The following is a 23497-nucleotide window of genomic DNA, read 5'->3' as shown; positions in this document are numbered from 1 at the left end:
TAGGGGAAACGTTTGCGACCTGCAATCTCATCTATCAACTTTAGAATTGCGAGTCGCAAGAGAAACAAGGCGTCGTCTTTCTTTGGAAGATGAAGTGCGTCGCCTTCGAGATGAAAATCGACGCTTGCAAGACGAAAGCCATGCAGCTGCTCAGCAGCTGCGTCGATTCACAGAATGGTTCTTCCAAACAATTGATCATCAATAAATATATTATTTTCTGTAGTTGATATATTATCTAAAGTAGGTGTGAACTACGTGTAGAGTAGAGAAATATGAGTAACACGATACCCTGTCAATATATAATTATGTAGAATGGAACCATCCCTCATATTGTATTAAGTATATAATCCAGTTTAACTGGAATATAATTAATGGTCCAGAGATAAACGTCAATACTAAGAATCTGTGGAAATACAAAAAACTAAAGACTGATATAAGCAGAATAGAATACAATGCCTGCAAATGTTAAGCGATTGTAAATTGAATCTAATCATCCATCTTGCATCTCCGCCTGAAATGACCTATAAACCAAACTGGTGCTTCATTGATTACAAAAACCACAGGCTCTAACTCGCAACTCATTTTTAAATTACAATTTCACTTCTTGAACTTCTTTTCTGATCACCTTCTAACTAACATTGAACCTTTCACTCCTAACAACGTTCTGTTGAACCGTATCATAAAGATCAATATTACATCGCACCATTCAAATCTTAAGACTTGTAACCGTACCATTTTCAGGTGGCTCCTTTCTACGTGATGTTTGTTTCCTTTGCATCTGTTATTTACGAGTGACACGTTGAATTTGAATAAATAGTATAAAGCACATAAATCCCCAAAAATAGTTACAGGTGATTCATTCAAGTATTGCACATTGTTTCGAGAACTATGTGTAAATCCTAGCAGCATTCTAATCAAGCAATTTCATTAGCCGCAATTGTTTATAAGTTATTTTAGTAATAACGTGTAAATACAGTATTAGGGACAGAATTTAAAGTCTAAATATAAAATACCAATCGACGTATGTAATAACCAGTTGACTTACAATGCAGACTCGAGGCAAACTAGTTTTTAAGAATTAATATATAAGTTTCATGACAATGCACTTTGAAAATACTCCCTCACGTTAAATCCCTTTGAATAATTATTGGTAAACACTTGTTCAATGCTATAATTATAGCTGAAAATATTACTACTGACGCACTGATAACATGAAAGTTTTTGTACGGATAATTCAACTGTTTCTATAACTGGTATATGTTTTCAGTTTAACTGTTTTTGCGCGATACAGTTATCGGTAAGAATATATTGCAGTCATTTTTTCAATTAGCTAAATAATAATACTACCATAACTCTAGGAGTTTATTCAAAATGGTATCAATACTACATATTCATGTAGATACGTATCTTCAAAACCGTATCACCAAAATTTTTCTGTAACATGAATCATTCTATAATAAGAGATGAAGCTTACGACTTCCGAGGATTAGTCATATCGCCACATTACAAAAATCATTTGGTACCACAATAGAGTAAAACCAATTACAATGTGACTGAATAGCCATAAGTAATCTTGACTTTTTTTCTTTAAAGTTAAAAACTCAAAACACAATATAAATTATAAGTTACCAACGCACCGTACTCCTTTGACGCGTTATATGCACTGAATTAAACTGATTCTGATATGTAATCTAATTTGTCTAATCTTTGAATGAAATGATTATCATTTTTCATAATAGACTTTGATTTTGTTCATATAATTATTACCCACCATCACTAAATTCTGTGCACGTAAAAAGATGGGTTTGGTTGAATCGAATGAATTACTATTCATTAGCTTTTCATGTTAGTATAAAAGCGATCAATGACCAAATATTACTTATTACATTAAGAATTACCCTAATTAATATTGTAATTTATTTAAATCTTTTATATTGTAATCAATCCTTATTCTAGTTAGAGACTCATAACTTTTATGTCACAAAAATTGCTATTTCTGGACATTCCTCGTGCCTACAAATAATAATTATAGTAATAATAATGATAATAATATATATTCAACATCGATTCATATTATTTGTTTACCGCTTACTGAAATAGACAAGACATCATCTGTTGAAATTGTGTAAATGATACAATAAATGTATAATGTATCCTCTACATCTTAAAAAAAAAGGATCAATCTTCCACAATCCAAGACAATGTGAGGCTTGATTATTCTATTGGAATAATGGTTGAACACGTCATCAATTTAGAATAAAATAGTTTATTATGATCCACAGAAAAACAAGACATATTTTTAATATTTTTTACAACTCAGTGTTATGTTTCTTAACAATGTGTGGATAATCAACATAAAATCTGCACACTTTACAAAGAGCACCACTTCATCCACAAGTCTCAAGAACGGATCAAAGCAAATAACAATAAAGGTCTTCTTCATTTACTTTACTGCCACCACCAAGTAACAGGAGATATACAGTACAAATCCATTCAAAATTGGACTGAAATTGAAATGGTGCTCTATGAATGCCCTGCAGCGATGGGAAGAAGGATTGTTTTCAGTAGCATGGCTCAATGTGAATTTTCTTCATCACTTTGCTACGTAGCTTCCAATTTCTTTCTGGTTCAATTTTTTCAGTAAGAGTTGTAATTACATTACGAACAATGTGAAAGTATTATTAGAATAAAGTCACTTCTTCTTATCGCAAACAGATTGCACTTGCAGATTTCAGAATCATCATTATTACTATTAATGTATCACTGATGCAGCTTGAAATCAAGCATTTTAAGTACATGAAAGATCGTAACTGAAATGAATTATTGAATTGCATTATCTTAGTGGCTTTGATTCTAATAAGTTTTTCTCTATGGAAGTTATGACGATTAGTTGAGAAATTCTAAGTAGTTTAAATTTAATAACAGCTCGAAGACCGAGATAAAATATAGATGCAATACTTTACGTCATTTCTTCAGCGATCCATAAGTCAGTAAAAATATTTTTAAAGCAGCTTGATGAAGCAAATTCAATACAAAAATATGCATGCCGCATCAAACTTCAGTGAACGCACATGCTACATTCATTGTTTATTATTCGATTTTAACCCTGAAATTTAGCGATTATATAATTTTGTTGCATGTAGTTTTCGAAATTTTCTTTTCATCACGAGTAAACGAATATTCTGCTTTAAAAAAAATTTAGTTCAACAGATTCCATCAACAAAGAGCCGATGTATTCAGCTTGGTATACGTATTTCTCTGTTCGGTATACTAACACTCGTATTATACATCTATACAATATCCAAATTTTCAAGCATTACTTATTTACATTTCTCAAATACAAGTCGGCCGACATAACGAACCAAATAGGTGATATATTAGGTCAATTTGTGCGCAAACAACAATTAAGTAGTAATTATTCCTGGGGAAATAAAATAATTCCCATTGAATAGATTCCAGTTACAGAAATACCGTTGGAAACAATAAGCTAGATGTTCAACAATTTGATTCATGTAACATGTTACATGGAATATCATTATTATTATTATTAAATTAAAAATTACAGTTTATGGCACACAACAGTTTCTGTTGGCTCCTAGGTATCAGAAAAGAAATAGCGGGGTGATCAGTTATGTAAGAATAATGAAACGGGTAATACAAAATAGAAAAAATAAATTAGACGAAAAATCATAATCTATCAGTCACGGCAGTTCGTTTTTTTGTTTTTTTTCATCGCGTTATTGAACAACTTTTTTTCATCCGACAAACCCAAAGTACTGGAGGAATCAGAAGTCAAAATTTTATGATTTTGGTCTTTGCATCGCCCAATGGAATTTGAATATTTTCCTGACAGTAAGAAGTACTTTCGACGAATATTTATGTATACATTTTTGCATGGTTTTAATTATGCCAAACACTTCATTGTCGAAATCAAATCAATATTTGAGCGGACTTGGCTCAGTAACATGAGACACTCAATTTTCAAGGAATAAAATAATATAGTATTCGTAATAGTATTAATTATACAACCGTCGTATCTAAAAGATAATAAAAATATCGAAAGAGATTATTGGTACAAGTAGGTATGTTATAATATAATTCATATTTTGTGCCTCTAAGATATTCTAAATTTGCCTCTGATATTCTTCAATATACATTATATTGATTAAAATGTACAAATACGTATAAAGTAAATTGAATTTGAATTAAAAATTCGAAGCATTGTTAGCTGATGTTCATGGATAACATTTGTCATAACTATACACAGAACAGTAAAAAAAAAAAATTGCTCACGGTATTACAATTTTGCTAAAAAAATTTCAATCCAACTAAAAAGCCAAGTTCACGTTTATACTTTGCTAATATAAAAATACTGTTTTGTTTACCATATTTTTCATTTTTTTATGTTGCTAGTATTATGCACATTAACACCTTCACATTTACCATTTACTAATAAATTAGTCAATGTAACATCAAATACTGAGAATGGCGCGCAGCATACTCGAGTCAAATATATTTCTTACTACACTTAATACACAACCTAAATGTGCATAAGTAGCCTACTCCCATTATAGGTATATCATACGTATATAGAAATATTCGCACCATTGCAAATATCAAGTTATGCATATTGAAATTGTTATGAAATACCCTAATTGGAAATTAACAATGGCTCGCAACGAAGTTGAATTTTCCAATTACTGAACATCTTTTGCAAGCGCTAAATTAATTTTTTGTCATATTGTTTTTTCGTATACAATAAGTTATAATATGGAAGAAGATATAATGCTTGTACAAAATATTTAACAACTATTATAATGTGTAGGAGCTGATTCTACGTAACAGTTAGCAAATATTTTGCCAAAAACAGTCAAATGTACTGTGCGTTAAAAATTCATATATTTTTTTCCTCCAGTGAGTGCCATTTAGCAACTAATGCTAATTATTTTACTACATGATAGATTTTTTTCAAATTTCATGCTACATATTATGCACCAGTTCTCACCTGCAGGGTTTAAATGTTTTGGTTTATAAATTCGCGATATCTTGAAGCAATTTTCATAGCGTCTCTTCTTTGACGAGATGCATGACAATTTACTGCCTTATTTCATCTTTTCTCATGCATTGTTGAATATGCATGATAAAGTATTATGAATATAATGTTGAATCTAATGTGCGAATTGCTAATGTAACATCAGGTAATATATGCTTCTTGTGAAAAAGTAAAAACTTCAAGAGATCGCAAAATAAAAATAGAAGTTTATCCACTAAACATAGAAAATCAGTTCATTACATCAATCGAATGTCTTCGTCGGAAGAACTATATTCGAAACTAAGCGTTCACAATTTCTCAATTCCATCATATCTTCCATCTCAGTACTTTTAAGTGGGAACACGATTTGCCCAAACAGTATCGTATTGTCGGAAAATTAAGAAATGAGCAGTGCATGAAGTTTTGAATTAATATCTTCCAACGAAGAAAGCTTCATATACAGGCGTGTCATTTGTAATTTTGTACTCAGAGACTCTTTGCTGCAGGATAAAGCGACAGTTCATCATTAAGACAATTCATATTTAATATATTTCCTATATTATTACTATGATCACTAGTATAATATAGCATATTCTGCATCACAGTAAGATAGCGCCTTTCAATATTATGTGACCATTGATCTTTTTATTGGATCTTTTTACTCTACTTCGCATTTAACAAACCATACTTCAACAACCTCTCAAACCTTATAAAATGAATACCTCATGATACTCATAGATGAAAGAAAAAAATTAAAATAAGAATGTCATGACGTACATTTGTCGAGCATGGAAATTCACCTCCATTTAGTTACGTAAATGGTATTTCAGTTCAAGAATCATCGAGGTAATTAAGGAAAGATGCTACATAATACTATTATGTACCCACTTTGCAACGAATTATTGTATATACAAATTCTTTTGCTTCCAGTTGCCAACTGTAAATTATTAGCTGTCATCAATTGTACTGATCGTTAAAATCCATTGAATATTCTTTGATAATATACTCTCTCGTCATTTTTCAATACCAAATTCCAAATTATTTGGTAAATTCACGACCACTTTTTTGCACACAAAAATCTTGGAAATTCCTATCAAGCTTTTTGTTTACATCAAGAAATAAAGCCAACAGAATTCAGCTGGCGCCTGATAAATACCTGTCAAACAGTATGGCCTGAAAACTGACTCTAGATAGTATTGATAAATATATCATACGTATACCAGTATATTCAGTAAGATTATTAACTTCCTGGTCAAAAGGTGTCGTAAATCATACACAATTTCAATATTATTAGAGTAGCTTATGAGCTATGGAGGATGACTTTCGATTTTTCACTTTTTGTAAATCGCATGGTGAAATACAGATTAATTGATTATGACATTTCGCATATCATGGTTATACAGTTATTGTAATTTACATTTAAAAATGAGTGAATTTTTGGTTGAATTTTTTTCTACGTAAATACATAGCCTCTCATCATCCGCACATTAAATAGGAATCAATTAGAAACACAGATTTTCTCTATCAAAGTCTAACGCTGGCAAAGAATAACACGCAGTTACCAAAACTTGATTCATATGCTACTCTATTGGATATTTTCGTAAAATACTGCACTCAAACATTTGAAGGTGAGAATTAGTTGTATACAAGATGCGTTAAGGACTGCTGATGTATTTAAACCTTTTTCTCTCTTCGAGTATCTATAAGAAACTAAATATTCTCTAACTGGTAATAAAATCCAGTTTTCCCTACTATGCGCTTCAAAGCTTAAGAAAGTTGCGTATGAATTAGTCAAGGTATCCATTGGAAATTCTATTTCTATCCTCAGATCATCGAATGAGTATGTAGAAATATATTATACGAGCTTTTCAAATTAATATCCAAGCTACAAGTAATTCTGTGGCAATAAAAGAGCCGGGAAATAAAAATTACAATTAATCTAAAAATACTCATAATTACTCTGGAAATAAATAGTTATAAAAATAAGCGAGCATTTGATGCTTAAAATACCTTAGTTAAATAAAATTAATCATTTTGCACCACCTATGGAGTGGAATGTTGTAGTTTTAGGTTTTTTTTACCTCTTTCTATCGTTCGTACTAGATTTTAAAAGCGTAAGTCTAACAAAAGTTCATCTACTTCACGTAAAAAACATTAACATTAACTTGTTAATCATAATTAATAGTGCAATAGATAATTAGAGAAACTTGAATCAATAAATAAGCAAAAGTGCAACAAGAAAATAGAAATAGACTAATAAGTGTGTGAATCCATCATCACCGATGAGCAATCATTGTGATTAATAGAACAGGTAGCATAGTACCTTATTTTTATTTACAGATGCAGATGTCAAATCTTTTTATTATCTAGGTTCCGAGTAACGAGCAATTTAATACCACGCGATGTGAACTTGGTGTTCGATTAAATACTCCATCGCAAAGTAGCACTTTGTACTTGCCCGAAACTTTTGTCAGTCATTTTTCACTTACAAACGAGATTTTCCACAAGTATTTTACTCCGAAAAATTTAACGTTACTTTGTTTCTCTTCTCTTTTGTTTCGTTTTTTTTTTTTTTTTTTTTCTTACAATACTTACAAATCATTTCTTTCTTAATCTTAACTAGGCCTCATTAATTTCACATAAAAAGACATGACACAAGCACCTATTTTTCATTTGACTCGAAAATCAAATAACTTTTTTGTACTCTCCTACAAAATTTTTTTCTCAACATTTTCTACACTACCTACACCTATCGATAATAATAATATTTATTATTTCATCTGTAATGTAAGCATCCTATCTTTAGGGGCTGAATAAACCTACATTGGATTGTATAATTATTATGCACCACCAACAGATAATAGAGTATCAATTCATACTACCAAACGATGTGACGGACCAGTTCAAGAATCCATTTGAATATACATTGTTCAAATTAATTATTGATCAGAACAAAAAATGAACTCCGTATGAACAACGTGATATTTGAATTTGCAACCATGTCGATACCAGTTTATCAATGAATTTCACTGTAATAATTGATAGTTAAGAACGGATATCATTGATTCGTCGCATCGATTGCTTCTATTATCATTGTCGTTAAGAGATTTCTTAGGAAGATATAAGATACTGTATCTTAATATTCAATCATACAAAACATGTATGCCAATGCTACTCCCTGCGCGTCCTTTTTGGACGCTGACTAACACCTTCGTCACTACCTCTACCTTTTTTACCAATTTGTACCTGGCTTTGGGCGGTTAGTTGCAACGATATTGCATGCGTGTTCAACTTTTCGGCAAGTAACAAGTCTTTTAGGCCCTTCATTTTCTGACTGTATAAAGTTATTCTCGGCTTCTCATTTTCCAGATCGTTTTCAATTTCAGGATCAAGCTGTTCCTGCGATGTGGATGGTTCAACAGGCAAAGCGTTTTCCGGCGGTGCTACAAACGGTTCCCCACCTCCTTGTAGCAGGTAATCCCTATTTAGTATTTTTTCACTGCATGCGGCAGTCAGAGCTTGAATACTCGGATGCGTCGGCGCCGGAGTTGCAGGGACTTTTGATTCGAGACTTTTTATTAAATCGCGAGCTGTGTTACCCCTTTCCTTGGTCTTGCAATAATTATTGTTGTTGTTATTCAGCGCTTCGTCAATACTTGCTTCCCGCTTTTGCGCCTTATCCTCTTCAGACTTCTGATCCGCATCATAACATTCTATGATAACCTGAGCTCTGATATTCGCATCAAACTTCGATATTGTATTCACCAACGGTCTTGCCCAACCAATGTGCAAAACTGGTGTATTCGCACCTTCTTCCCACTGACATATGCCATCATAAAAACGCAGAAGATAAGCAAAGCAGCGCGGTTGTCGCAGAAGTCGCTCGTCTGCCCTGACTGTGTGGGGTATCAATTCGTTTGCTATTTCAAGTAGCTCCTTATATATTTCACCATCGTCTCTCGAATAATCATACCTGAAACAAAGCGGATATTTCAATATTAATGTTGTATATTTATTCATCGATAATCTTTGGATGTACTTTCAATATCAAATTATTTTTTATACTATTGAAACGCTTCACTAACTTTCTCAGAACATCTGCTGCACCAGCCCACGACGCAAGTGCATTTGCGTGTAACCCATGCCTGTATAAATATCCTCCTTGATAAGTATATGGGTAAACATGCGCATTGCCATAATATTTTCTCGCTGATCTGACAGCCTCCTGCAAAAATATCAAAGTAATGTTTAGTCAATTCTCTATTATTGTAAATCCATGACTCTGATAGGGGATGAACAGATACCTGAAACAAGTGAACGGCAGGCGGCCTGCCAGGTGTAGGAGCGGCTTCTTCCAAATCTCCGAGATTTCCGAGTGCCATTGGATACTTTGCCAGATGTCCCAGATCATATAATAACCACAATAATTCCTGTTGCAGTAGAGCCACTTCAGCCGCATCAGCAGTTGCACTGAGACTTGGATTTATGGCAGAAACAATTGTAGCAACTTCCATCGTTCGTGAACATACAACTGCTTGACCATTGACGTATAACCAGGATCTAGATGCAATCCCCGGTTCAACTGGCTGACCGCGTTTATCCTCGTTCCCTTTCCCTGATAATCAACACAAAATACATTATCCATAATATTGTTGTACGAAACCAAGTAAAATAAGGGATGTTCAAACATTTCATCCATGAGTAAATCGCCATTGACTCCTTGAGAGTACAAGTTGAATAACATCCAAGAAACATTGTTACGAACCACTTGCTCGGTTTATTATTCAATTTACCTCTGCAATTGTGAGGACAAGGTATGCAAAATGTTTTTATAGTATGTCTTAGTTAAAGTCAACTTACCTTTATGTTTCCTTTAGAAAAAGAAAAAATCTCAGTTTTTGGATAAACGTATCTAGGACTTGTCTTTTGGCCCTTAGGACAATAAGAGCAAGGAGTAAAATGAGATTAAGTCGTAAGGTATTTGATGTAAGACATTTTTTATAAATAGAAATAGTGGTAATTTGTGTTGCACAGACGTGCTGAGAGTTCCAGAGCCAGTAACTGGGTACGTTTCTCGGGAAGTTAATAGCTTGAAAATATTCTAATGCAGTTGAATTACCAAAGCATCATTCATAACGTTTGCAGCATATAAATTACAACGAAAAAGAGTTTCAACACTAAACTTTCACTTCCGGGACTTTTATGTATCATTCTCGATATTTGACTGTTATTTATAGACTACTCCATGAAACGCTGTGCTGATTGTTGCATGATGCTCCAAGTATCAACGCATATAAAAATAAGACAATGTTCTAAATTATTACAATAAGTATCGCACGATTTATAGTCTTTCAAACAAGCTCACGAAATGACTCATGTATTACAAATCGATCAAACTTATTCCAGATCCTCACCGTTATGCGATACAATAAATTTTTCAAGCAGTAATTTGCCAGTCTCTTACTTTCGAGGAATACTCACGTCCAACGTAACGCGACGTGAAAGTTTTTGTATGAGCAAAATTGCATATTGTAAAACTAGTCTCTTGCGTGTATCGCACACTTGCAACGTATGAAAATGACTTGAGATGGCTTGTAGCGATCCTGACGAATAGTCTTTTTTAGAAAATGAAGAATCCTTAGGGAACTTACCGTGCCATGTGACCTCAGCAGTCTCGACACCGTCTTCGCCGTATACAACCCATGCATGGTCTTCGGACATAGCAAGATGAACATCTTTGAATCCCAAGACTTGACAGCCGGCAACGACGGCGAAAGCGACACCGAAACAATCCAATTTGTTAGCTGTCAAGTAACTGTACAAACTTTGAAGATGCGCTCGATCCTTGTAGTAACTGCGTGTCAGGGAATTCCATATGACATCTGAGACTTTTTTGACAAGCTCTCTGGTCGCGTATTTAGTGTCGTAAACTGTGAGGTCGACGGCTCCTTTAATAACCGCGTGAAATTTCGTGTACAAAGCTTCGGCGATGTGAAATTCTACCGCTGGAAGTTTCGGCTCGTCGTAAACAGCGGTCTCTTGCGACGCAAATGTCCGATTACACGTCAAAGAATTCTCAACCGCACCAACGAGTATTGACAACAACGCCAAGTCCGGCTCCGAGCTGTTTTCCAATTGATTTTTAAATATTTCTACTATCGAAGATATGCTTTGAATGGGAAATAGCGCTTTATCCTCTTCTCGAAAACCCGCCATGTCGCGACTGGCACCATTCACGGGCTCCCATGTCTTGCCAGAGGAGAAATTTCTACCGTACTCCTTTATCTTGACTGAAACTTTTAATTCAGGAAATTTTAATCGAGTTACGTTAACGATCAACGTTTTACTTCACCCGGCTAGTCGGTCCTTTTCATCGTATTACTTGAAAACTAATCATTTTTGACAGAAAACGTTGAATCTCGCAGACGCCAGCATGGCGGACAGCGTCGTTGCATTTCGAAATATATTCAAGTTACATAACGAAGTGTATTTGCGTAATGAGAGCAATTTTTACATTACGGTAATTCTAAACTTATTTTATTATCCGGTAACCTAAATAATTTTAAGCGTGTTATTTACATCGTGTAATTGATCTCATCATACTTGACACGCGTCTATTGTCCCATCGTCCACGTGACATCCGTTCTTCTAAATATTATAAATACAAATGTTGAAATTCAGGTTCTTTTATACATCATTATCAACACTGATTTATCGCAGATGGAATGACATTACCTTCCATAGATTGTTTTTAATACGTATAACCGGATTATCAAGCTTATGCAGCTTTACTTCTTTTTAACGGACAGAAACGTTGACTGGAAGACTGAAGTCATAAATTCCCATCATCAAAGTGGAATAAAATTTTCTTTTTTCCATTAGTTCATTCATGAATATGTGTAGTTGAATCAGTTTACTTTCCGTCAACAATTCCCCCACAAATCAAGCAATTTAAATAACTTTATACCTAACAATTTATGCATTGACACGAGTATCATGAGCCTCCAACGTAATTTCATGAAATTTCAATTCAGTAAGCATTTCTCACAAAATCCTGAACTAATCTTAATTTGGATTGTAGATTTTGGCGTTGACAGAATTTTTCAGTCAACGATTTAGGGTTCATTTTTTCCTGCTGTAAATATGTTACGCAATTGGAACCTTGGTAGTAATATCGAATCCCCCCTTTCACGGGTAGTCGAGCAACTGACTTCCGTCAGACTCGCTCCTTCTCTGTCTCTCCCTCTCTCCAGCACTGTTTTTTCATCAATCGCGTGAAAACGAAAATGGCGGGTGGCGAGGAAAACGAAAATCATCTTGTGGGTGAGGAGAGGCAAGAAAACATGGAAAACCATCAAGGAAATGGAGAATTAGTGACAGCAGACGATCCCGATAGTCCACGAGATGTAAGTAAATTCCATTTATAACCCCGCCAAGATGAAAAATCCTGTTTCGTTGTGTCAAAAATTAATTAACTCCAATTAAAGCTTGCGGGAGTTACTCTCGATAAAAGTGTTGATTATGAAAACCGCAACGCTGACAACGACTTCATATTATACGTCAACTATGCATACGTTATTGATGAAAACTTGTTTGCAGCGAGAAATAAACCCAAGTCTAACCTAACCTAACACGTACACGACACGTTCGGGAAATCTTTATGTTTGCAAAAGATCAATACGCGAAATGGCAATCGAAATAATCGAAAATAGTTAAAAATTTTATTTGTCACAGCACATAAGCTTATCCCTGGAATTGCCAACTTTTCTATAAATTCAATATTACTTTGAATCTAGCTCTTCATTACTATTGTCAAATCATATGGGTTAACCTTCAAGTAACTGATTGTAAGAATATGACGGTATACAGGGTCTCGCCAATCTACGATTTGCTTCTCGGTTCACATTTTCATAGAAAACACCGAAGATGTCGCAACTTTGCTGCAACAAGTTCACATTTTCTCACATTGTAAGGCATATTTGGTATGTAATAGGACGATAGCTTGACATAGCAAGGATATCAGTAAAAAGTCGCATATCCCACGTGACTGAATACTCACTACACAACTACAAGGTTTTAGGCATCTCAAATAACTGACCTTGATATAGTTGTGAAAATTTTTTCCTCTTTTAAGGTTATTGCGAAAGCTGAAGGTTTTAGAAACCTGTGCATGTATATGTTTCCAAAAAAAAAGCACAGTCCGCAAATAAGATTTCTTTTATTGTAGATTTAGACAGATTTATCCAGCTGTTCTGTATGCTGCTTCAGTTGGCAATGCTCGTGTTTTTCAAACCCTTTGTATTCAGGTTTCTAATTTAGGCCATTTAGGTCAAATGCTAGTCACCTGTTTTCAATGTTACGCTTGCCGCTTGTTAAGACACTTTGTGTATTATCCAAATTATTCTCTATTATGGAACTTTGGACCAAGTGAAATTTTTCTAATAATCGACTGTACAATTTTTATCAATAATATTTTTCTATAGTGAGTTGAACCCACATTTCCTAATACAATACGTTTCATGAATGCGGTGTCATTAAATTTCAGATAAATGCAGAGATTGACCAACAAAGAGAAAAGTATCAACCGACTCGTCTAGAGTCATTTTTTGCTGTGACCAAATCACTGATTATTAGAGCTCTCATTATTTACTTCATAAGTTCCTTTTTCCGGCGTCCTCAAACTGACCCAGCTACAGCAACACCGGGAAGTAGTGGCAGCGCTGGTGCAGGCATTGCCAAAGTACCTGCGGTAAACATTTTTGAAAATGGAACATTGTTCGATCTGTATGTTTACTTGTCAGAGGCTGAAGACTTTAAGGATTACAAAGATCCAAGTGCCCTAATTTGGTTGGAATCTGGAATGATTTACGGCGATTGGTACAGTGGGCCTGATCAAGATGGCACTAAAGTATTGAAGCACAAATTTGCACCGCCAGACCAATTAAAACACAATGGTTCCATTTATTTACACATTTACGTCACTCCCAATGGAAAATCACCAGATCCTGGTGCGGGAAAAGGTGTTTATGCAGGACAGTATGTGTCGTACACAAAGAAAATGCTAAACAAATTTAAAAAAATCAAATACCAGAGGACGCACAATTTACTCACTGGGGAAACAACAGCCACAGCCATAGAAATTGAGGTAACTTTAATTCCGTCTAGCAAAATAACGGATATGCACTTATTTTGTGAAAATATTCTGATCATATCGATTATTTTGTTTTTGTTTCTTTAAAACTTAGAAATCTATGGTAAATTCTAGAATACTACTATTGTTCCGATTTCAGTTTAACTATGCTGTGGATTTTTGAACAAAAAAAAGCAAACGATCATGACCAATGATAATTCATTTTTCCATTTCAAACTTAGCGGAGATACTTACCTATAAATCTCTTATTATTTCAGAAAGCTGAGTCAATGAAGGAAGAAATTGTCTCACACTGGCATCCCAACTTAACAATTAATCTGGTGACAGATCAGACAAATTGGGTCCAAGGACAAGTTCCACCACCTTTAGACGAATGTGAGTATACTGATTAAGCAAATCACTAGATGAAAATACATTATCTCTGTTCTTTTCTGCAGATATTTACTTCTTGCCTGGGGGAGCCAAGTACAAGCCAGTAATTTTCACCAATGATTTTTGGAACATGCAACGTGATTACCAGCCACTGAATGAGACAATCACGGAACTTGAACTTCATTTAATATACCAGCCACTATCTCTATTCAAATGGCAACTTTATTCTGCTCAAACTATGAGGAATAAATGGACTTCATCCTTTATGGGTATTTAGTCCTCAAGCTTGAAGTTTTCAAAATATGTTTTGATAGTAATGTGAAAAATCGTTACCCTGTGGCCTGACTTTGAACTCCGTGAAATTTTTGCAAAGAACAGTTGACTTAATTTTCACAATTATTGAACTCAGAAGTAATTTTTTCTACTTAGGTGATGCAGCAGAGGAGGATGACAGCGATCAAGACACTTTGAAAGAAACGTTGTTAGAAACAAATCCGTATCTACTAGGAATGACCATCGCTGTATCAATTTTGCACAGTGTTTTTGAACTTTTAGCTTTCAAAAATGGTAAGTCATAATTTTCACCAATTGATTTTCCAGAATACCCGAGAAGCGAATTATTGAAATTCCAGTAATCTTTGCAACCTTCACAATACACAAGTAGCATATCTCATGAGCAGTTCAAATAATAGATAAACATTTGTGATAATTCACATGAAGATAACATTCTGCTTTATAACGTAGTGGTACCTTGTTGACTGTTACCTTGACACAAAAAGACCCAATTCTTGCAATTTTTTTTTTGTAATCGTAAAGTTGACTGCTTTCATTTATACTTGAATATATTTTCTTCTTAGTTCAGAGGGGCGAAATATGAAGCACATAATTTTTGCTTCCAATAAACAGCTGGCTAATTCGGTGTTTACTGTAATTGTTTTTCAGACATTCAATTCTGGAATAATCGAAAGTCCCTCGAAGGGTTGTCTGTCCGTTCGGTATTCTTCAACGTATTCCAGTCTCTAGTAGTTCTACTTTACGTATTGGATAACGAGACCAACACGGTGGTGAGGATCAGCTGTGCTATCGGATTGTGCATAGAAATATGGAAAATTAACAAAGTTGTGGATATCACAGTCAGAAGAGATGATAAGATCCTAGGAATAATTCCAAAATTATCATTCCACGACAAAGGGTCGTACGTTGAATCTTCCACTAAAGAATATGATAGACTGGCGTTTAGATATCTATCGTGGGCATTGTATCCGTTACTGGGTGGGTATGCTATCTATTCCCTCCTATACCTCGAGCACAAAGGATGGTATTCTTGGGTCCTTAATATGCTCTATGGATTTTTGCTCACCTTTGGATTTATAATGATGACGCCGCAATTATTCATTAACTACAAATTGAAAAGCGTTGCGCATTTACCTTGGCGCATGATGTCTTATAAATTCCTGAACACTTTCATCGATGACATATTTGCATTTGTTATAAAAATGCCAACGCTATACCGACTGGGCTGTTTCCGTGACGATATTGTGTTCTTTATATTCTTATACCAACGTTGGATTTACAAGACTGATCTTACAAGGGTAAATGAGTTTGGATTTTCTGGCGAAATGGAAGGCGAGATTAAGGATGGCGATGGTCAAAAAGCTATAGAAAATGCTCCGAAAACTAAAACAGATAAGAAAAAAGATTAACATTTAACAAATATGTTAAGTAAGTGTTTGTACTAAGTTAATTAGATTTAAATAAATTTAACAAACCTAAAGTATTTAAAAATACGTCACCGTTTGTCATAATAGTTGAAATATTAAAAATTTGTAATGAACAATCACATGTTTCATGTGGCAATATCGTAGTATCATTGCGTTTAAAAACAAAGAAAGGCAAAAAACGGAAAAACGTAGGTGTACTCTTTGTCATTATTGAGCTTTTGTCTATCGTTGACATGAATCCGTGTGCGCATTATACAGCTGTACTATATCCATGCTGTATCTGTGTATGTAGCTCAATTTATAGTTCTGCAATATAACATTGGATTTTTTCAAGATTCAAACATGTTTCTTCCTTCACAATTGTTGAACTTTACAAAGTTATCGAACTCAACATCTTACGATTAGTATTGTTGGTTAATATTTCATAGTATTGATTAGGAAGAAAGACGTATTGCAATGAAATATGGTCTGTCGATCTTCTGATCAGTCACACTCTCATACATTTGCTAAACATGTTCACTGTTATCTAATAATCAGTCCATATAACGTCGATTGGCACAAGAATAAAATTAATGTAATGACTATTCGTGAGAAAAAAATTTCTACCAAAATTCATAAAACACAGATCTCGTCTGTATGCTAGTCCAACTTGTAAGCTTACAAGTTACTAGACCATCTGCCTCATTATAACTAATTTCAACTACTTTTCATTGTTTATTCGATCTAGCGACATTACAAGAAGTATGACATAAGATCTGTACGTACCATTGTGTGATGAAATGTAGATACGTACTACTAGAAATGAATTTACCAATTGTTTTTAATAAATGATGAATATTCCTTGTTTACAAAATAATTTTTCATTTATTCTCTAACTTATTACTACAAGTATTACACCGTAAATTTTTAAACAAAGTTCTTACAAGTAATATCTGTATATAGGTAATTATTTTTCAATTTTCTGACTTCATTGCTGCAACATTAAGTCGGTATTCATTAACTGTAAAATGTACAGTGAAATAATAATACTGCTGCAATCTATGAATTGAAAAATAATTATCTCAAGCCTTATACAGCGAGTGTGCTGAATTTTTTTTGTTTTTTTATGAGGATGATTTTTTTGTGCGAAATCTTTCAAAATTAAATATGATAACGTTTGTTATCAACCCTATACGTAAATAATAACAAAACTACTAACGAACCTGCTGTAGCAAAATGATTTCGATGATGTTAATCAATATCCGTGGATGTCTGAACTTAAAAAATACATATCATTCAAATTATTAATATAGTTTTTCGAAAGTTTCCAATTACTTTCGGTTACAGCTGATACATCAAAAATGGAATATCGCAGGATGACAGAGATTAATGAAATTCCAATAACTGCAGACAATTTTCGAAACAGTAAGTGCTCAACTAGTATTATCATCAAAATTTGATGATAATACTATTTGTGAGTGACGCAAATAAACCTGGTCAACAGGTCACTGAACGAAGCAACACAATTTTCCTCAAACGAATCGATTGAAAATAATAAATATTGCATACGCCTCAAAATCTTTTCTAGAATATGTTCATTCGCCCGTGAATCCCACAAAATCATCTGAATGGACATCCTGGAGCCCAATGCCCCCTACTTCCGCAACAATAGCAAGTACCATATCCACCATAAGGGGCACCAGGTAAACCTTCTACGTACTCGTTCGGTGGCTCGTTCCAATAATCCTCATCTCCATAGTCTATTCCCTCCCAGCTATTGTCGGTGCTGTGGCCATCTGAAGTCAAGAGGTTGAGAAAATATTCATGAAAGAGACCTTAATCGTCTTGCAACTATCCTGTTGAAATTTTTTAAATCGACGGTACATTCCTCTTAATCATCTTTTTAATTATCTTCACAAAAAATATCCCAACTAATGCTCAAAACCGTAAATTTCAATAATGAATTGACCCTATTGACTCATCCTTTAAAAAATTGTTCCAAAACTTTACTCATGAACGGTTCAGCCTCAAGTCCACTTCAGTTGGAAAAATCAATAAGTGCCCAAAGACATATGAGTGAAAAATATAGCAATGACCCTAACAGATCGAAAATGGGGACTTATCGATTTCAGAATCTCACACTGGATGTAACATACTTCTGAGATGCAAGAGAAATACCCATATGTATGTTTATATTGTAGTTGAAGTTAAAAGTAAGGAAATGATTCACGTTTATACTGATACAATAATCATGGGTAAACGAGAGGTGCGGTGACAAACGTCGATATACTATACAGACAATTACAATACAATACAAGACGTACCTGAGTCGATTGAGATGTTGTCCATGTTTCTGGAGTGGCTCTCCTGATCCTCAGAGGTCTGACTAGAGGAGTAGCTGGATGAGAGGGAGTTGGTATCCTCACCGTCGGCGTCTGGTGCAACCATAATCCAAAAAAATTTGTATTTGTATGCCGTTAATTTGCCAGGTCATTTGCCAGATATAGAAAATTGTATATACCTGTTGACGTGCTCCACGTTGAACCGTCGTCATCATCGTTGGTCTGTTGGGTTGTATTACCTGAACCCTGGGTGGATGCGGGTGTCTGTTCACGATTCGTGGTACCACCTACAATAAATATGAATTGGTCTGATGAATAACGTATATTGATTTTTCTAAGATACTGTCAAAAATCAACGCCAACCCCATCAACCGTTTATTTCACTGAAACCACATTTTGATATGCATCTTGTACCAATGATTGAATATACCATAACACGTATGTACATTCTATGAAAGCTCCAATTCTCGTCAATGAATAGTCAGACTACTTTCTAGAATAGAATAAAACGGCACAACACCATTTCTGCAGGACAATGAGATCCTTTCTTTTTACACCTACCACTACTTGCGTGTTGTTGGCGATGTTGACCCCTTGACCCTGAGGCATTGTTCCAATCCGGATCGCTACCGCTTGTCCTGCTTGGGATGTGATTGTTACCGGCTGTCCGACTGTCAGATAAATTTTATTCGCTTGATATTTTCATAGTTATATGATTTAATTTTCATACAGTTGTGCAGTTTATCTTTGATTATTCTCTTTTTTATCCCAAGGGGCTCAAAACAAAAATATAGTATATCAATTATGAAAACATTTTAATATTGTCATAAATATATTGTTGATGAAACTTAAGTAACAGGAAAAGTTAAATACCGCATACAGTCCCTCGTTGATATAAAAATAATAATAAGTTTGAACATATACTTAAATGGGCTACTATAATTTTAACATATGTACACCATTAAATATGTTACAGCATAATTCTAACGAGGAGAAATAATTTAGCCAAATCAAACAAAAGTAGCTTACGGAATTGATTAATATGGTCACTATCATTCTTGTTTACATGTAAAAAATTTCTAACGAGTAACATCACTTTCAGGATGTGGATATTATTAGCAAAGCCATGTCAAAACATGTGAAAATCTCAGTCAGGAATGTTGAATTGTTTTGACAAGAAAAGTGGAACACTAAGAAGCTGGCACACCTTCCAATCATGCATAACAATGAACAAAACTAATCATGAATACAAATTTCGAACTACTCAAACACAATGTAGTTATTTTTGGTAGGTCGGTTACAAATTTGTCTTTTCAACATATTGCACCCTTTTAAATTGAGATATGTAATACTAGTATATGTCGCTTTGAAAATTCCACCAGAAATCTCTATTTTACTCCAAGTAAATGAATAAACAATATGTGTATACTTAGCCCTATATAATAATGCTGCCCGAATTAAAAGCCCATGTCAGTATATATTGTGATGATTTTATACACTGACCTACTGACCTAGTCGCTGCCGTAGAAGTATTTCCAGCACGATTAGTATTTGTATTTGCGTTTCCTCCCCTACCTCGTCCTCGACCTTTCTTTCCACCTGTTTGATTCGCAGGTTGGTTTGCTGCCCTTTCATGTTCTGAAAAATATTATTTTAAATCTGTAAGAGAAATGTAGTATTTATGGAATCTTGATTTCATCTTCTGATGCAGCGGATTCCGTATCGATAAGATTGGTACAATCAATTACACCACCTACCAGTTTATTGTGGTATAAAATTGAAACAGAATTTTTATGATGGATACACTGTTAAAAATCAATCGTAGCATATGATTTGAAAATACTAATCGTTCCATTGATATTCACTATCTAGATGGTTGTAACTAATTTTTCTTTACTTATAGCCAATAATATCTCTAGAATCAATAAAACCCACCGTTTTGGAAAAAAATATATGTAATTTATACTAAAAACAATTTTACAAATTATAATACAGTGCAAAACTGGTAGGTGTTAGATTTTACCACAGATAGAGGAAGGCCGAGTTTACCTCTCCGTTCTTCAACGATCTCAGTCCTTCGTTTCTTATAATCCACTGACAAGTTTTCCACCATTTTATCAATGAAATTGTCTACAACCAAAGATCGATTCATGGCAGTTATTGCCGTTCTGCACACCGGGCATTCTTTCTTTTTCTTCATCCAAGTATTTATGCAGTACTGACAAAATGTATGAGTACAATTCAGTGTCATTGCTGTTACGAATAGTTCTGAACAAATACTACATGTCAACTGTTCATCCATGATATCGCCAACTTTATTGAAGACGTCTTCATTAGCTGACACCGTGCTGCTTGGTGCAACAGCTTTTTTCGTAGGTGTTTCATTGGTCAAGTCTATCGTATCTAGAATCGTTAGATGTGACTCGTCGATAATCTCAACGTTTTCTGCCACAGTACCAAGGGCGACGACTTTTGCAGCTGATTCTGCTGAAAAATGATAATCACTAAATTATGTAAAAAGAGACATTGGATACATGTGAAGTTCGATGTTTTACAGAGAGCAACACTGCAACAATTTGATAATAAATTTTCAAAGAATACAACTTTTACTCTTAATAACATTGAAAGAAAAAAAATAAACTATAATATGTGTAGATGCGAAATTTGCATTCACATAAGAAACAACATTGCCTCGTTAGTACAGAAAAGGAAAATTGTACAAAACTGAAGTGGCTATTATTTACGATTTTGTCAATATTGCGCATTTATTGCATGTTTGAGATGAACAATAACTTTAATCTATTTTATCCATCATACCCACTCAACTATTGAGTACCTTTACAGTCAATAAAATTACCATTTTGTTTTTCGAGAGTAGTTTGAAGATCATTGGCCTTTGATTCTATTTTGAGTAATGCATCTTCCATCTCCTTAAGTCTCTGTTCGATTTCAACCTTTTCACTCTGTAATTTTTCGGCAGTTTTCTTTTCTTCGCTGAGTGATTCGGTTAGCTTTTTGCACTCAATCTGTTGTTCGTTTTTCAATTTCTCTAACTGTTCTTTCATGTTATTCACCAACATCTCTTTCTCTTTCCTACTAATCTCCAAGGCTTCTTCCAGTTTCTTTTTCTCCTCATTCAATTTTGTCTCAAACTCTTGTCTTTCCTTGTCTAATCGTTCCGACAACTCTCGGTTTAATTTTTCAAGATTCATTTCAGCCATTTTAACTTCCTCTATATTTTTTTCCAGCGTGTTGATCTGTTTGTTTAAATGATCCTTCACTCCATTGGCGGCTTCTCTTTCATTCAACAACTTTTCCAGTTCATTTTTCAACTCCAGTTGCTCATTGTGTTTGGCTTTCATTTGTTCCGCAAGATTATCCCTTTCCATTTGCTGTGATTCTTCAAAAGTCTTTTGCTTCATAACGATATCTCGTAAATCCATCTCTGGTACGCACATCTTGGCTTTCTTGGCAAGGGGTTCACTCTTAGAGTGTACTTTCAACTTGTACAAAAATTCAGACATCGGACCGAACCGTATAGAATCATTTATTTTAATCGTCCGTATTTCACCCGGTGCTAACTGATTCCCGTTGACAAAGGTACCAGTCGTACTGAAGTCCTGTATCGTCCATTCTCCTACATCTGAGCGTTTGATAATGCAATGCTGCCTTGATATTGAAATGTTAGCCAGTATCTCGTCGTTCGATCGTCCTCTACCTATTTTAAACTGTGAGAAAATAGGAAATGCTCATGATGTACAAATCGTGCTATCGACTCGAGTGTAAATGTACAATGTATACAAAAAGAGTATAACAGGTGATAAAATCATTTCTACAAAAAAGATTATATACCCGGCAATTTGTTAACCTACCATAAACAGAACACTGATTGTATGACATGCAATGATTGAAGTGAAACTGAACTGAAAGTTCATATTGAAGCTGACTCCAGTCGGCTCAAAGATAAGGAAATCTTTTGTGAGTGAATGTTTGATAAAGCATGGTTAGAAACGGGGCATGAAACTCCTGACATCAATGAGCAACTGGTGAAGTTTATAGTGTGAATAATGTTATTTAGACTGTAATACCTCATTTTTGTCAATGTGAATGAAATTGCTTGGATCGGTATTTTCAACATTGACAAGCACGGCCTCCAGGCTATCAGACATGTTTCTTTTCGTATTGTGACTTTCTTGTTCTTCCATCGTAGCTGATGAATGTTCTCGACAATTTTCAGAAACTTGATGGCGCAGTCGATCTTGCGTTAATTATTACAAACACGCCGAAGATCACATCAACATCGGTTAGCTCATCTTACGGCATTGCGTGCTCAGTTTTGGGAACGAAGAATCGCTCAGGGGACTTGCTACAAAACCTTCACAACATTGTCCTATTCCCAAAGCTAAACTCATGTAAACAAAAGAGGCTCGCGCAGCAAAGGAAATGAAAAATTTCACTCTTTCTTTTTTTTATTGCCGAAACGATAACCTTTTACAGCAAACTAAACCTTCTGTACTATCAGTGGTATTTCGAAGTGACACAAGTCACAACCCTCACTGATATCTGACCTAACCCACTATGAATCTATAAATACACAGTTATGATTTAATGTAATTGAAGTTATGCATTAAAATTATAATAACGTTGTTTAGCCTTGTTAATGCACTCGCAGAAAATTTCTGGCAAAGCGGAAGTTCATGTGTTCTCAACTAGTGGTTCTCAATCAGCTGTATATATAGTTGATTTAAACTGATTGATGATCAAATTTGTTTGGTTCATTCATTTATTTGACATCAACAGGTTTTTTGAATTTTTTTCATTGTAAAGAGTTGATTGTTTGCAATAAATTTGTACGTCTTCAGTCTCTTTCACCATTTACACCTGTCTCTCATACTCGTCG

At 34.5% G+C, this 23497-nt stretch overlaps 4 protein-coding genes across 9 annotated transcripts in view; 2 read left to right on the top strand and 2 right to left on the bottom strand.

Moving 5' to 3' along the window:
- Positions 1-1585, top strand: part of LOC124407474 (signal-induced proliferation-associated 1-like protein 2) — a 65031-nt gene extending 63446 nt beyond the window's left edge. For 3 of the 4 annotated variants that reach the window (XM_046883642.1, XM_046883641.1, XM_046883640.1), the window contains exon 14: positions 4-1585. In XM_046883642.1, coding sequence (XP_046739598.1) covers positions 4-205 — 202 coding nt within the window. In that variant the 3' untranslated portion in view covers positions 206-1585. The remainder of the gene's footprint in view (positions 1-3) is intronic. The other variant, XM_046883643.1, reaches the window with a different exon arrangement.
- Positions 622-23295, bottom strand: LOC124407475 (E3 ubiquitin-protein ligase RNF8-like). 3 transcript variants are annotated; one of them, XM_046883645.1, is made up of 9 exons: positions 22686-23295; positions 21455-22325; positions 20647-21084; positions 20109-20235; positions 19159-19268; positions 18777-18884; positions 18580-18690; positions 17431-18051; positions 622-632 (listed from the first exon to the last, which is right to left on the bottom strand). In XM_046883645.1, the coding sequence occupies exons 1-8, from the start codon at positions 22800-22802 to the stop codon at positions 17876-17878; spliced, it is 2058 nt and encodes a 685-aa protein (XP_046739601.1). In that variant the 5' UTR covers positions 22803-23295; the 3' UTR covers positions 622-632; positions 17431-17875. The 3 variants fall into 3 exon arrangements, with proteins under 3 accessions (XP_046739601.1, XP_046739602.1, XP_046739603.1); XM_046883646.1 differs by having other exon boundaries at positions 20647-21081; XM_046883647.1 differs by lacking the exon at positions 622-632 and having other exon boundaries at positions 17887-18051; positions 20101-20235.
- Positions 1742-11877, bottom strand: LOC124407476 (menin). Its single transcript, XM_046883648.1, has 4 exons — positions 10684-11877; positions 9337-9647; positions 9118-9257; positions 1742-9005 (listed from the first exon to the last, which is right to left on the bottom strand). The coding sequence occupies exons 1-4, from the start codon at positions 11246-11248 to the stop codon at positions 8204-8206; spliced, it is 1818 nt and encodes a 605-aa protein (XP_046739604.1). The 5' UTR covers positions 11249-11877; the 3' UTR covers positions 1742-8203.
- Positions 11247-16340, top strand: LOC124406561 (cleft lip and palate transmembrane protein 1 homolog). Its single transcript, XM_046881996.1, has 7 exons — positions 11247-11305; positions 12231-12438; positions 13578-14177; positions 14441-14558; positions 14621-14824; positions 14985-15122; positions 15498-16340. The coding sequence occupies exons 1-7, from the start codon at positions 11247-11249 to the stop codon at positions 16256-16258; spliced, it is 2088 nt and encodes a 695-aa protein (XP_046737952.1). The 3' UTR covers positions 16259-16340.
- Positions 23296-23497: the final 202 nt, after the last annotated feature.

This window comes from Diprion similis, chromosome 6 (genome assembly GCF_021155765.1).
Source record: "Diprion similis isolate iyDipSimi1 chromosome 6, iyDipSimi1.1, whole genome shotgun sequence".
NCBI lineage: Eukaryota > Metazoa > Arthropoda > Insecta > Hymenoptera > Diprionidae > Diprion > Diprion similis.
This window is presented reverse-complemented; position numbering and strand designations above follow the sequence as displayed.

Coding starts and splice junctions, on each gene's coding strand:
- LOC124406561 (XM_046881996.1), top strand. CDS start 11,247: ATGTCGCGACTGGCACCATTCACGGGCTCCCATGTCTTGCCAGAGGAG. Junction 14,178..14,440: donor CCACAGCCATAGAAATTGAG/GTAACTTTAATT, acceptor TTATTATTTCAG/AAAGCTGAGTCAATGAAGGA. Junction 14,559..14,620: donor TCCACCACCTTTAGACGAAT/GTGAGTATACTG, acceptor TCTTTTCTGCAG/ATATTTACTTCTTGCCTGGG.
- LOC124407476 (XM_046883648.1), bottom strand. CDS start 11,248: ATGGCGGGTTTTCGAGAAGAGGATAAAGCGCTATTTCCCATTCAAAGC. Junction 9,258..9,336: donor CTGCCGTTCACTTGTTTCAG/GTATCTGTTCAT, acceptor ATATTTTTGCAG/GAGGCTGTCAGATCAGCGAG. Junction 9,006..9,117: donor GCAGCAGATGTTCTGAGAAA/GTTAGTGAAGCG, acceptor GCTTTGTTTCAG/GTATGATTATTCGAGAGACG.
- LOC124407475 (XM_046883645.1), bottom strand. CDS start 22,802: ATGGAAGAACAAGAAAGTCACAATACGAAAAGAAACATGTCTGATAGC. Junction 21,085..21,454: donor TACTCTCGAAAAACAAAATG/GTAATTTTATTG, acceptor ATCATTTTTCAG/CAGAATCAGCTGCAAAAGTC. Junction 18,885..19,158: donor CCAACAACACGCAAGTAGTG/GTAGGTGTAAAA, acceptor TATTTATTGTAG/GTGGTACCACGAATCGTGAA.